The 13,882-nt window shown below is 35.6% G+C and overlaps 1 protein-coding gene across 4 annotated transcripts in view; it reads left to right on the forward strand.

Moving 5' to 3' along the window:
* Positions 1-13,882, forward strand: part of MPP7 (MAGUK p55 scaffold protein 7) — a 155,170-nt gene that overhangs the window by 40,802 nt on the left and 100,486 nt on the right. For all 4 annotated transcript variants that reach the window (XM_063324580.1, XM_063324579.1, XM_063324582.1 and 1 more), the window contains one exon: positions 1,388-1,554. In XM_063324580.1, coding sequence (XP_063180650.1) covers positions 1,518-1,554 — 37 coding nt within the window. In that variant the 5' untranslated portion in view covers positions 1,388-1,517. The remainder of the gene's footprint in view (positions 1-1,387; positions 1,555-13,882) is intronic.

The following is a 13,882-nucleotide window of genomic DNA, read 5'->3' on the forward strand; positions in this document are numbered from 1 at the left end:
AACACTTCGGGGAGAAAAAAAAAAGAACTTAAAGATGCCAAACTGTTTAAACTATAGGCTTGTGCCTAGGGACGAGTTAACAACTAGCTTATATCTAATTGATTTAAAACTTACTAAACAAAATCTTGTGGGTGGCCCTTAATATGTTGCAGTACTTTTAGCAAAGTGGGGATTTCTTTGGTGAAAAACAAAATTTTGAACAGCATACAGTGTTTACAGCACCTGTATGTTACTCTTCCACAAGACTGTTGCCAAGTACAAATGTGTCCAAAAAATGCACTTTCAGAGCCAAGATGACTTCAAAAGTCATTCTGATTAATATGAATGTGTTTAAAAAAAATACAAAACAACAAAAACCAAACTGGCAGCAGCAGCAAAATGTTCTTCTATTTGTTTATTTTTTTATGCTAAAGCAGAACTATGCTGCTTGCTTTGTTCAAGGAAATCTGGAGAAAACCCGTTTTCTGTTAGCTTCTACTTCTCCCTCTTCCTTTCTTCTGCCTGCAAACACATCAGACCCCGTCCCTGCTATTAGTAAACATTTCCAGTCTTAACTCTGAATTTCTTTTCACAAGTTTGTGTTCCAGTTTCATATTTTAACGTACTTGAATTTAAATATATTCACTTATACTTGAAATTGGTTTTTACTTTTGTTATATTTGCTCTCAATTTTCTTCAATGACTTTTTAAAAGAAAGACACAAAACTGAGTATCAGTAGGCCTGTGCAATAATTAAAAAATGTGTCTTAAAAAAATACTGACTTTGTAGTAATGAATTACAGAAAGATTCCTTAACGTCGTCTGCATGATAATAGCTCCATCAACTTCACAAATCAAACTGCTATTTACCTTAGAGAAGTGTTTGCCCAGTCCTGCTTTTTACAACTTTAGTTAAAATTCAGATTATATTTCCAGATTACAAATAAAAGTTGCATGTCAGATCTTAAATGAACTGAAAACAAATAAAAGGAGGTTAAGTAGAAACATTCAATAAATTACCATGTGAGTAAGCAATTATTTTTTTTTTCTGTGATAAGTAGTAGCAAAATTTGAGTGACTTAAATTATTCATTGTTTTAATAAAGTAGCCCTAGACTTTATTTCCAAAATACCCAATGTGCTGGAGTTAAAGAGTATAATTTACATGAGAGAAATGTGTTAAATTATTTTTACAGCAGAATGGGATTATAGGCTAGACTGAAGAAAACAAAACTTGTTTCACCCGGGCAAAAAAATATCTTAACAGTCATAAATAAATGCAAAGCACTTTGTTTTGAGAGTCTTAAATCAAAAACTTGTTTTGTGATAATGACTGGATTTGGTTAGCTGCAGTAATTTACAGTTTAACAATATTCTTAATTGTAAAATTCTGTTTCTGTTCTTTCTAGGAGAAACCGGGAGATAGCATAAATCTTCGTAGACAACTTGGCTGCAAGCAGTTACTCTGAAATTAACTTCTGCCTTCTGGCTGCAGAGTGCTAGTCTGACGGTCCTGCGTGATACTCTGCAGACTAAATCATGCCAGCGTTATCAGCTGGATCTGGAAGTGACACAGGTATGCAAGCCAGGGAGGACTGCATGCTTCCTCCAGATCTTATTTGTTAAGTCTACGGTCTCTATTTCAAGAAATCATCAAATAAGATAATTAATTATGGTCTCAACAGATGCTTAATTTAACACTTTAAACATAACCTTTTCTCCCTGAAGTTAATTTAGATACATGAAACACAACAGGTAAAATAAATTAATTTTTAAAAGTCCCACCATCATCATCTTCCTTTCCATCCCCAACCCCCCGAAAACAACAACTCCAAACAGATATTATATATGGATCTGAAGAACTTGGATTCGCCTCTAAGCATGGTTCCTACAATGTTAACTTGAAAAAGTAGGAGGGGAAAAAAAAAAGATGATATCATACATGCCTTAATATTTGTAGCAGTCTAGACTATCCCCTCTGTGAGTTACATTTATCAGTGGAGTTATTTCTGAACACAGACTATTTAGTTTTGACACTTCTTTAACAAATTAGGAGAAGAAAAATACTGTCTGAAGTTCTCTTCCTTCCCTTGCCTTCCATGTCAGAGTCCAGTTCCTGTCACTGACTGCAGGCAGTGGGAGTACAGATATGTAGCTTTCCATAGTTTTCACCTTCTTTGTTGCAATATTAGGCTATATTCAAAGGTTAAATCTCATCTTGCTGTTGTGCGTGCATTCTCTTTGTCTGACAATATTTTTGTCCCTTTTTTAGTTAGTATTTTTGCTTGAGGGTGTTTGGTAAATAGGTGATCTGGCTGAGGTTACAGTACGAAGATCCCTGCTTTCCACCCCAATGCTTGTTATTCTAGATCACATAGATTTATACAGCAGTATTTTGAAAACAAAGCGTGAGATTTCAAGTCAGGAAACAAAAAAATACGTATGTAAGAAGCTGCATTTGATTCTTATTTTAAACAGACTGAACAGTGCAGTGATTTTTTTTTTTTTTCCACACCTCAGGTCTGTGCAAAATTTCTCTTAGATTAAAATATTAATCTTTAGAGTTGGGGGTGTGTGTTTACTTATTTATTTATTCATTACCATGGGGAGGGAGGGTTGTGTTTGTTTTTATTTGCTTTGTCTCCCTATTCCTGTGCTTAAGGGATTTGACTATTAGCTTGCCAAACCCTACCTCTACACACCTGTCTCTTTTCCTCCTTCCCCCATGGAAATAAGTGCAGTTGAAGCTGCTCAGCGTGCTAAAGGTGAATTTTGGAAGACTTATCAGGGTCTCCTCTGAGCTGATTTTCCATTCTGGATCTTTGCTTTCTTCATCACGCAACCTTTTGTGTCCTTCCAAAATGTGCCTTAATTTTTTTCTTATTATTACTTGGCCAAATGCTTTCTGACGTTTCAGAAGGCTCAACAACATGTTGAGATGAACAGCAGGGGGATATGTGATGACTGGTGCCTGATGCTGACAACTTTGCTTGTTTTATTGTTTAAGGAATGGTAACATGTCCAAAAATAATAGTCATGGACATTCCCTGAATAGAGAAAGAAAAGGTCTCCAAAAAGTGGGGAAAAAATTGTAATTCTTAAATTGTGTATGTTAAAACGTCTCTAGAAACATGTTTTATTGTTCTATTCAATGCATGTGATGCATTAAAAATGCATCTTTAATATTTAACCCAAATACACCTTTAATAATTATGGTGTGTGGTAATGCTCAGTTATCTCTATTCTCCCAGGCAATCTATATTAAAATGTGATATGCACCATTAATGTCTGACTGTTAAATGATACTGCTTTTAAAATCCAACTTGTTTTCTGCTGCAAGTTGTAAATTGTTTCTTTAAATAAAAATTGACATTTGGAAGGAAAAGAGAATTATTTTCTTCCAGTTTCTTTATGGTATTTCCTAATAGGGATGATAGGTATTTAAGTATTTTTTGAATAATTACATCGAACTGTGCTTTCTGTCCTGGTTATAATACAGATGGTTTCTAGTCAGAGCCCCGCTTTTCTGTTATTACCATCTGTCTGAAATTAAAAAAAAAAAAGAGAAGCACAAAAAAAAATTTGGATTTTCTTACTTGTGTTGTTCCTTGGTGGGTGGACTAGTTTTTCTCTTGCCTTGCCTGCATAAACCCGTGTAATGAGTTGAAACTGCTGTAGTCCATGAGAAGACTATCTGGGATGCTGTAGAGTTAGCAAGTCACTTACTGGGGACATAACAAAAATGCACTTCTAGGGTAGAGATGCCACTTCATTTAGTCTGTCTGCTGAGACCGTTTTATTAGTGCATTCAAACAAAACCCTGACCTATCTTATTTTTGTTGCTGTTGTATCCTGGTGAAGTGAAAATAAACCTGGATTTAAAAATGAGTGAAAGAATTCATTGAGGACTAGTAAATAGAAACGTATCATCTGTGAATATCAGAAAGTTGCCAAGTCATGAACTACTGGAAACTCGGACACTAGTATGGAATCATTGACGATTTTTTTTTTCTATATAGTCTTAGGCATCAGACCACTGTCAAACGCAGGATAGTGTTCATGATGTGCCATATTTGATCAGCCTGAAGGTTGACCTTCTTGTATTAATTTTACATTGCTTTTACTTTGTCAACAGACTTTTTATTAGGGATGTCACCATGTCCTTGCAGCTGCTTTCTTCATATACTTACACCACGTTTTAACCTGTATGTTCTGAACACAGACCATGCCTTTTAAATCTGTTTTGAGAGGCATTTACCAGACTTTAAACTGTGATAAATTAAAAGCATGGCTACAATATTTTCAGTCTTTTGTTTAAAACATTTGTTTTAATTAATTTAGATTCATCAAATGACTTTGAAATTAATTTTGTACCTTACCAGTCTGATCTGGCTTCTTAACTTTAAGACAGAGAAAGGCTTATGTGTACACGTGTCTTTCTTTTCCACTCTCCCTTAGCCATTTAGAAGCTCTATTTTTATATAATAATAATCAAAATTATTTGTTGTTTATAACACGTGCATGATCGTGCTCCTCCCTTAAGGTTTATAGTCCTGTCAGTGTCAGGTCAAAGTTATCTTAAAGCGACTATCTTGAACGGAAGGCTGAGCTCCTGCCTGAGGCTGCATCCGAAGCTTTAAATATTTTCTGTGTTGCAAAGGTCTGCTTGAACTCTGTGTGCAAGCCCATCAAATAGAGTTTGAAGACTGAGCAAGACTTGCACTTTTGCAGGTAAAGCAAGTCTGCAAGATCTGGCATTCACTTATCTAATATATTTAGGAAGATTTAAGTTTCCAGAGCTGGCTTCACAGTAGTTGATGGCAGCTTCGTTGCTGACTTTGGTAGAGCCAAGATGACATCATTATGCTTTAAGTGTTGTTTTAGTGTGAAAAACATCATAAAATTGGTACAGATTTCTTTCCTTTCAGCCCTGTATCAAGCTTGCTCAGCTGACGAGTTTGAAAATGCTTTTCTGTTTGTCCTTAAAAACTAGTGCACAAATGTGCAAAGCAGACTTTGTGTTTTTGATTCATGTATTGTCAGCAGGAAAATCATATTTATGAGACAAGTTTGGCCACCAAGTAAAACTGTGTGAGATTGCTTAACTATAATGAAAGGCAGAAGCAGTTCATGAATTTGCATATTGTAAATTATAGAAAGAAAAAAATGCACGGGGCTTATATTAGTTTTTTCTTGAATACGTATAGGAGCTAATGCTGTGCCAGATAGTGGAGTTTGTTCAGTATTACAAGCCTGTAAAACTGAATACATGTTAGTTTTTTAAATAAAAAAAAAACCCAACACATTTGTTACTAACCAAATTGTAAGTTCATGTGGCCTTTAAAATAGTCCTTGTTTTGGTGTTTTCTTTTCTGTTTTGTATCACACAAAATAAAGATATGAAATTTGTTCTAAATGTTGGGTATTTTTCCAGACAACATTTTTAGTAGTGTATTCTGTGATTCTTTAAAAATTATCTTGATCTCTGAAGCTGCATGCTGTTGATGTGCATATATTGAATACTGGTAGAAATATTTTGCTAGAATATTATGTTGATATGGTAGTTCCATAGTCCATATGGATTATCTCCCAGTGAAATGAGACCACTGCAATCAATGCGAAGTTCAAAGATGATTTGCAGTCATCTGAACACCGAAAGATGCTATCCTTGCTTTAACTGTTTTCATATAGATGTATTCCCTTTATTTAATACTGATGCATTTTAATCAACTTGCCAGTTTTAACATAATCTCTTCTAAGAATGATTGATAATGAAAAGGATAAAAAGGTGGAGAGGAAAAAAAGAAATGGTAACACGAAGAAAAAGCTGAGCAGTTGGCTGAGCTGCGAGGGGGACATCACAAACATTTGTAGAGCAGGACAAATTAAGCTGAAGTGGCTAAAGATTTTAGCCTTCTAAATCAGTTTTCAGGACAAGGAGGGAGACAGAAATCAGGGAGTTCTTTTTTTACAGACTGTTTAAAAAAATGTAATAACATAAAATGGTGGCCAAAGATCTGGATTCGTTGTTATGAGATGAAGAGAAGGGGAATTTAGGAGAACAACGAAGGAAAGATTTCTGGGAGTAGCTCTTCCGTTGGAGGCTGCCAGGGTGAAGGCTTGCCGGGCGACTGAATGCTGCTCCAAGCTGCCTCTGCTTCCCCGCGGATGTGCCACAGTGGAAACGGAGCAGAGGGAAAGCCTCCACTCACCTGCTTCCCACTGTCCCTTACCACTTGGGCAAAGATGTGCCACAGTAAGTGGAGTATCAAAATGCCTTTGCCTGCATCATGATTTCAAGGCTACTTCAATTTTTTCACCGCACTGAAATTCACAGATATGGCTAGATTTTCATGAAAACTGATACACTAGCAAAATTTATACTGAATTAATAAATAGAGCCAATATTTTACAGTGCATTCTTGAATTCTCCCCATCTCCAGCTGCCAGAGGCATTAAATGTCTTGTAGGCTAATGTTAATATGAAAGATTTGGGAAAGTATGAGACGTATGGCTACCTTTAATTGCTATCAGATTTAATTTTTAAAAATATAACTTGCTGGTGTTGGAAAGGGTATTTATTTTTGGTATCGACATACTTAGGGTGACTGTTGGAAAACTTGTTCAAAGTAGAATGAAATTTCTCTAAACTGTTCTGTTTGGGTTAATATTTTATATTATGCTAGGCTGATTCAGCAGTGTGGAATCAGAAAATGTGTGCAATTATATTTACTGATGTTAAACTCTTTAAAACTGTTACAGTTCTTGGACACAAACTTAAATTCAAATGGTCTGGCAGCTGCAACAATTTTTACTCAATTTTTTTCTTTTTTTTTTTGGTGAGCAACGTGTAGTTTTGTGGTAAATTTGAAAGTGCAGCAGCCTATGTTGTTTCTAACCAGAGGCTTAAGTGTATAGCTACATTTGTTGAACCAAAAGCGGTAATTACAGGAATGGTTGACAGTTCCTAGTGATGCCAGATGTCCTTTGCCGAGAGTGGACTACTGTGCTCTATGGCACAAGTGTAGCTGCGCCAGCACCCAGGTTAGCCAGCAGAGTGTATGTATTGTGTGCATTTATTGTGAGATGAAAGGTTCTGTGGCTTCTTAGCCCAACATCAGGTCAAGTATTGGCTGATTTAATAAAACTAAAGCTGTTAATCTGAGGGAAATTTAGTACTACTAAGACGCAGTGAGAAGCTTCCCTGCCTGCAGTTCATTGCCTGCTGTGGAAGACAGCAGTTCAAATATGATTTTGTTTTCAAAATAACACATTGGTTTAACAAACAAACAAACAAAAACCACCTAAGTGCAGCATATTAATCTTAGGGATAAACTATGAAATGGTTTAATAATATCAGACAGTTTAATTTTCTAAACTTGTTTTCAAGATAAGATGATGATGTACCTGACTCTTGAAACTTTTGTATATTCCTATATAACTCTATAGACTTGTATATCAAGTGAATGTGTCTGTATGCATATATGACTGACTGATGTAATGGCATAACTTGAGTGTTAAACTTGAAACTCAGTCATACAGTGAGACACAGTACTGAAAGAATATGCATGTTTTTGGGCATCAGTACTGCCTAGGATTGTAGGACTTTTTCTTATACTCTCAAGACGTAGTAAGAAAGGTTGAGATACATGGTAATCAACTGACGTTTCCAGTAGTTTTAGGCATAACTGAGTTGAAAATAGTCTTGGCTTCTGTTGTTAGAAGTCTTTATTCAGTCTCTTAATGAAATATTATGTCCTCCTTGGCCACATTTAGTATTCCTCGCTACCCCTCCTCAGTTCCAAGGCTCTTAACCTTGCAAACTGTGACTAACAAGTTAAACATGGCGAGTGTGCCCAGTGACATCCTAGTGCTGGAATGAGTTCTTTCCTGCCTGCCTGCCAGGTCATTGCTATTGGCTCCTCTAGTGTTGATGAAGATCTAGATAGAAATAGACTCACCAAGCTGATGCCTATACAAAGGACCAGTCAATTAGTCAAGGTTATTCAAGGTGTTGTAGTATAGAGGCTTTGTTGGAGGAGCCAAGAATTTTCAAAAAAAAACCAAACGACCATTAGATCTTTGTATGGGCTTTCCACAAGCTGCTTATGGATTTGTGCTTGATAGGTCACTTTAAATCATTTTTATGTATATGTTATTCTTGCAGATAATAGGAGAGCTTTTGAATACTTAGGTAAGTACGTGTTATTTTTGCAGATAATAGGAGAGCTTTTGAATACTCAAGAAAGTACATTTTATGAACTTTAAAAGTATCCTTGTTGACACAGTGTCTAGTAAGTATGTTTTGAGGGGTTTTGATTTTGAAGCAGCATTCATGAGCCATACGAGCAAGAACTCTGCAGCAACAGTCTTGTCCTGTATGAATGCAAATAGGGATCAACTATTTTAACTTGCATCAGAACGTAATGGTATGTAGTATGCTAAATCTGAAATACACATGTTGAGACAAATCCTAAAAGACCAATAACTGTTTCAAACAACCGCGGATTCTTTAGCTCTGGGAGCCAAGTTCCAAAACTGAAGACTTTTCCATTTTGAAGGAAATAATATTATTAAAAGTGGTGGGCTTAAATGATTGCTCGCTTTCTACATTTTCTGTCATAACGTTGTTTTAAGGTGGGTTAACAAATTACTGTAGCTTGGAGGAATAAAAATTAGGTACAACTTTTAAGTTAAAAGACTGTATTGCCCTTAGTGAGTATGTAGTCTTGTTCTTTGAGTACACTTACAGCAAAATTCTTGTTTTCATTAGGAAAAAAAATAGAACATTGACATTTCAATTGCTGTTCCATCTGTAAGGATTTCAGCATTTTACTTCTTTTGTGAATTAACAAATAAATCAAAACAGATTTTTTTTTTTTTTTTCCCAAAGATGCTGATCACTTGCATGTCATGATTATCTGGTTACTTGGCATCCTGTACCTTTGAAAATTAGATTAATCTTTTTTTAAATGCTAAACTGCGAAATTTAAAAAAAGGTACATGCTGGAATGAGTTAATCACTCTGGTTCTGCAGAGAAAAATTGTGAGTCTTTAACTTTTTGCAGTGTCAGGAAGCCCGTATATTCAGTGGAATTACTTAAGAGAACATAAAAAAGAACTATTTGTAGCACATAAAATTGAGCACATAGTGGTCTTTTTACAACTGGAGTCTGATAGGACGGTGTGGTGTGTCTGTCCTAATGCAGATGTGTACTGCATATGTTTTTATTTGAACCTGTGCATAAATACTGATCTCAAACTTCAGAAGGAAATAATTTTCAATATTTGGTGTTAGTGACTGATTTTATTATGCAGCAGCAAGGATGTCAGAATGAGTGTTTCTACTGCAATGCTGTTTGCTCTTGTGTAAGGCAAGTGTCGTCTGAGCCTTTATAGAACTGTAAAGTGCAGTTCAAATGTGAAAAAATGTCAGCTTGTTATAAATGGCAGCAAATGGTGCTGATTATTTTACCTTTGACAAAGTGGAAAATTTAAAGGTTGGTGTGTCCCATTTTATTAATACAATAAAATTTTACAGTGTTGTTCTGGGCTTAGATATATGTTCTTTAGTGTTTATTATCCCTCAGTTACTGTAAAAATTTTTGATTCGAAGTCTGGCATGATTGTTCAGAATGCTAATTCAGGAAATTAATTAACATATGAAAGCAAATGCACATCCATTTGTCTCTATTTCTTTCTTTACGCTAACCAAAACAAAGTTGGTGTTTTCTTGTAATATGCAAGAGTGATGGAACGCAGAGACCATATTTTTTTATCATTTAGCACTAGTTTATAGCTTCCACAGACTTGTCCTAATAATGAAGCTATGAAGGATATGACAAGAATGGTGATATTAAATTTCTCTAGACTAACAGTAAATTTTTCCATTCTGATGTCAAGAATGTAGAGCATCTGGAATCTGCAGTGCGAGTGGTTCAGTACGGGAACACTTTCATCGGTTGCTTGGCCATTTATTCTCCTCCTAGGAACAAGCAGTCTTCTATAGAATATAACACTATGAAGGAAGCAATTTTCTAGAACTGGAAAAATCCTTTATGTCCCGTTGTTTCTGATTTAAAAGCTTTCCATTGCTGCTTAGTCTTAAATATTATTGCATGTGCAAATTTAGCATACAGATTTTAAAATTGGAATTGCCATTATTATTATACACTCTGTTCTTCAGATTGAATAAAACTAAATTGTATTAATTAAGTTTAGGAAAAGGTGAAGGTATGCTGAAGACAGGAATTGTTTAAGTGTGTTAAAAAAAAAAACAAAACAAAAAAAAAAAACATTACCTTTTTAAGCAGGGATGGTGCTGAGTTTTCAAACATAGCTGGATTTTCCCTTGAAATTATTTCCTTAGTCCAAGCTGGCAGAATGCTACAAGCCTTATTCTGCAGCCATTTTATCTTACTTGCTCTTGCCACTAGTCCGAAACCTTCAGAGTAGTTTCTCTGTCATGACAAGCTGTTGTAAATTTTAGTTTTAGGTTATGTATGTGTATTTAGATTATCTACGTGCATATAGTTTATATGGACTGTTTCTCTAGGCAAGATTATCTAGTCATTGGTTTTTAATTCCCTGAGTATCTTTTCGTGGCTGAACTAAATTTCATTAAAAGTGTATTGTATGTCCAGTATTAATTTATTACTTTCAATTTTTTTTTTATTCTTGAATCAGGTAGTTAGATTTAATAGACTATATATTCACCTTCAAACACCCCCCTCCCCTTTCCACTCTTACAAGAGTTTTATAGTAGTATTATGTGCAGTGCTTGTCTCCTTTTATTAATATTCCCATGCTACAGGCTTTTCCTTACTTGACAAACAGTATTAAATACTGTACCTAATTTATATAATGTGAATATATTTCATATATAGCTGCATACCAATATCTAAGGTTGACTCCAATTACTGCCACTGGATTATGTGATCGTGTTTAATCTAGAAAGGCCCTTTTTCCTCCTCTGTTTCAATGATTTGGGAGAGTCCAGAGATGATGACATTGTGATCTGTTGTTGATTTGTAGGACCGACCGGACTCACTTGACCTCTTATAACTGCAAAATAGTCTTACATCTCCCTGTTTAAGCTCATTGTTAATTTTTTTTTTTATGCATGCTCAGGTTTTCTGGGACCTTTGAATAAATGATCTGCTTTTTAAAATTAAAGTAAATGTGTTTTTCTTGTGTAAGTCATGTTTACTGGATTTTGACACCTGAAGTATTTTGATACTAGAAAATCCCAGTGGTCATATGATTCCTTTTAAATGTGAAAGCTGGTTAAATTTAGGCAAACTAGGCTGAAAAAATTACAAGAACCTGAATAGAATAGCAACAGTGTATAAAAAAAGCAAATTGTTTTTTTTTTTTTTTTCAACGTCTTTACAGTGTTGCCAATATCAGGCATTAAAAAAACAGGATTTTGGTTTTGGCTTTTCATCTTTTTTTTTTTTTTTTTTAAACACCACTTCTAGACACTTTTTAAAAGCTTTTTTGTGTGTTTATTTAAATTGTGGACATATTTGAAAAAATGTGTGAAAGTACTTTTTTTAATAGGAGGTCTATGCACGTCATATGCCTCAAGGAGGTGGGACTTTATGAGAAATATCAAATTGAGACCAAGAGCACAACTGAGGCTTGTCAGCCATGTGCTTACAACAGTAGTATTCAGCTCTGATATATCTCATTCCGTGGCTTATGTGGTGAACATGCGTTTTTAATTTACAAAACAGTTCATCTGAATATAGGGGGTATACCTATGGCCTTTTTAAAAGTCAATTTCTGTTTTTTAGAAGTGATTGAAAGTGTTCAGCGTAGCATCACTTCAGTCTTCAGAATTGCAACTGAAAAGATTAAAACAAAAATCTAGTTTCAACAGCCTGACAGAACTAAAACCAGTGAGAAACTTGCGTTGATTTCAGGGGCCTTTGGCTCTGGCTTACAGAACCACCTGAGATACTAGTTAGTTTTGCAGGAGGTTCGAGGCTGGGCTGGAGCAGTCTCTGCTGTTCAACTCAGATGGCTTCTCTTGCTGTGTGGCAGCATCTCTGTACATGTGATATCTGTGATACCTTAGAGGGCTGCAGAGATTTGAGCTACTGCCCAAAGAAAGATGGACGTTGGAAAGGTGGATATGACAAGCTATCAGATCTGGTAATTTAAATTAGGCCAATATGTAGTTGCCAGTGTAGTGGTTTCAACTTTGTTGCCAGTTTACAGTAACTTCACAAATTATTTTGTCCCTTTCCCTATCACAAAAGCACTTTCTTTTAAATCCCATTTGCTAGTAAAGTCATATGCCAGCCACACTTTTCACTGTTTCTTCACACTGCAATGAATAAGAACAACACACTTCGTGTAACTGAGACACAAATAAAATGCGACGTTTTAGTTGGAGGGGTGTGTGTGTGTAAAAGATCCAGATACTGTTTTTCTTAAAAAAGGCATTGGAGAAAACCAGTTAGAATCTGTCTAATTTTCTCCACTTCCCCAGGGGAGTTGCACAGATTGGGTGCATTGCTGTTGAAGCTATCAGGAGCGCACTAGGGACATGGACACACGTTTCCCTCGAAGGGGCAATCCAGGGCTATATGGATAAGTAAAGCCCACAGACACTTTTGAGCTGGATGTGGAAACCTTAATGTCTGTAAGCACCCATAGGGTGTGTCAGTCTTGGAGGGCTGGTAGGCGGCATTTTTCTCTGGGAGTTCTGTGCATAAAACCTAAGTCTCATTATAGGCAGATTCAGTCTCACCCTGTGTCACTACTGTAATAGTTAATCCATCAGGAAACATGAACTTTCATTTTATTTTTCCTGGGGATTTAATTATCAAAGCTTTGAGGAACAAGTTACAAGGACAGAATAGTTTTATAGTAGATTATATGTGAAATTTGAGCAGATCTGATGGATCAAGGAAAAGAAAGCTTACTCTGTTATACATTTCTTATTTGAAGGGAGTGGCTGAAGTTAATATTTTCTTTCTTCTGAATGGCACATGTGAATTGTTCCTAAGCAGTTATGCCACAGTGTAAGCTTACACTGAACTTTCTATTCAATTTTCTAACAACCTTCAGGTTATTCTGAGGTAAATGTATTTGCAGTAACAAAAGTGGCTATGTGCAGAAATATAAGGCTGAGTGTAAAGAAATTTTTTTTTAATTTTCTAAATTAAAATGTTTAGAAGCATATATTGCTTGGTAAACATAACTGGTTTTTTAAGTGCTGAAGTTCTAATAGTCAGGAAAGTCGGAGTTGAGAGTCTCATTCAAACCACTGTTCTCTGTGTGTCGGCTCAATCACTGACTGTGTCTTGCTAGGCAAGGCTCAGCATTCTTTTTTTGCCCATGCAAAATTGTAGTGGTTTGAGTTGTATTCTCTTGTTGCGTTATTTCAGAAGCATAAACAAGAGCAGGTTTAAATAAGAGAAAGATGCTAAGAGAAATGAATGTCAACCACCAAAAATGCTTGGACCACAAAAAGAATGTATCTGGAAGGAACTTTTTTTCCCCAGAATATTTTACTGAAAGGCAGTGAAAGGACAGAAATGTTAAATAGTTGGATCCCAAGGGTGCTGTATGTAATTTTGAAAGGGATGTGTAGTGCCTGGAAAGGTTTTGGAATTATGTTTACTAATAAGTATTCTAAATCATAAGTTTTAGGGAGATAATAGGCATAATAACGACAGGTAACCTGTAACTTACAACAATGTTCTTTACCAGTAGAATATCTTGTAAATCTGTCCTTGTGATGAACAGCAGCACTTACTCAGACTAAAAATAATAGCAGGACCGTGTATCTTGGATCCCAAGAGAGTATTGGTGTTTTTGTAGACAGCAGACAGGAAAAAAAGGCATTTTGTCCTTTTTACCCCAAGTAATCCCACTGGAAAATTAAACAT

This window comes from Chroicocephalus ridibundus, chromosome 2 (assembly GCF_963924245.1).
Source record: "Chroicocephalus ridibundus chromosome 2, bChrRid1.1, whole genome shotgun sequence".
Classification (NCBI taxonomy): Eukaryota; Metazoa; Chordata; class Aves; order Charadriiformes; family Laridae; genus Chroicocephalus; species Chroicocephalus ridibundus.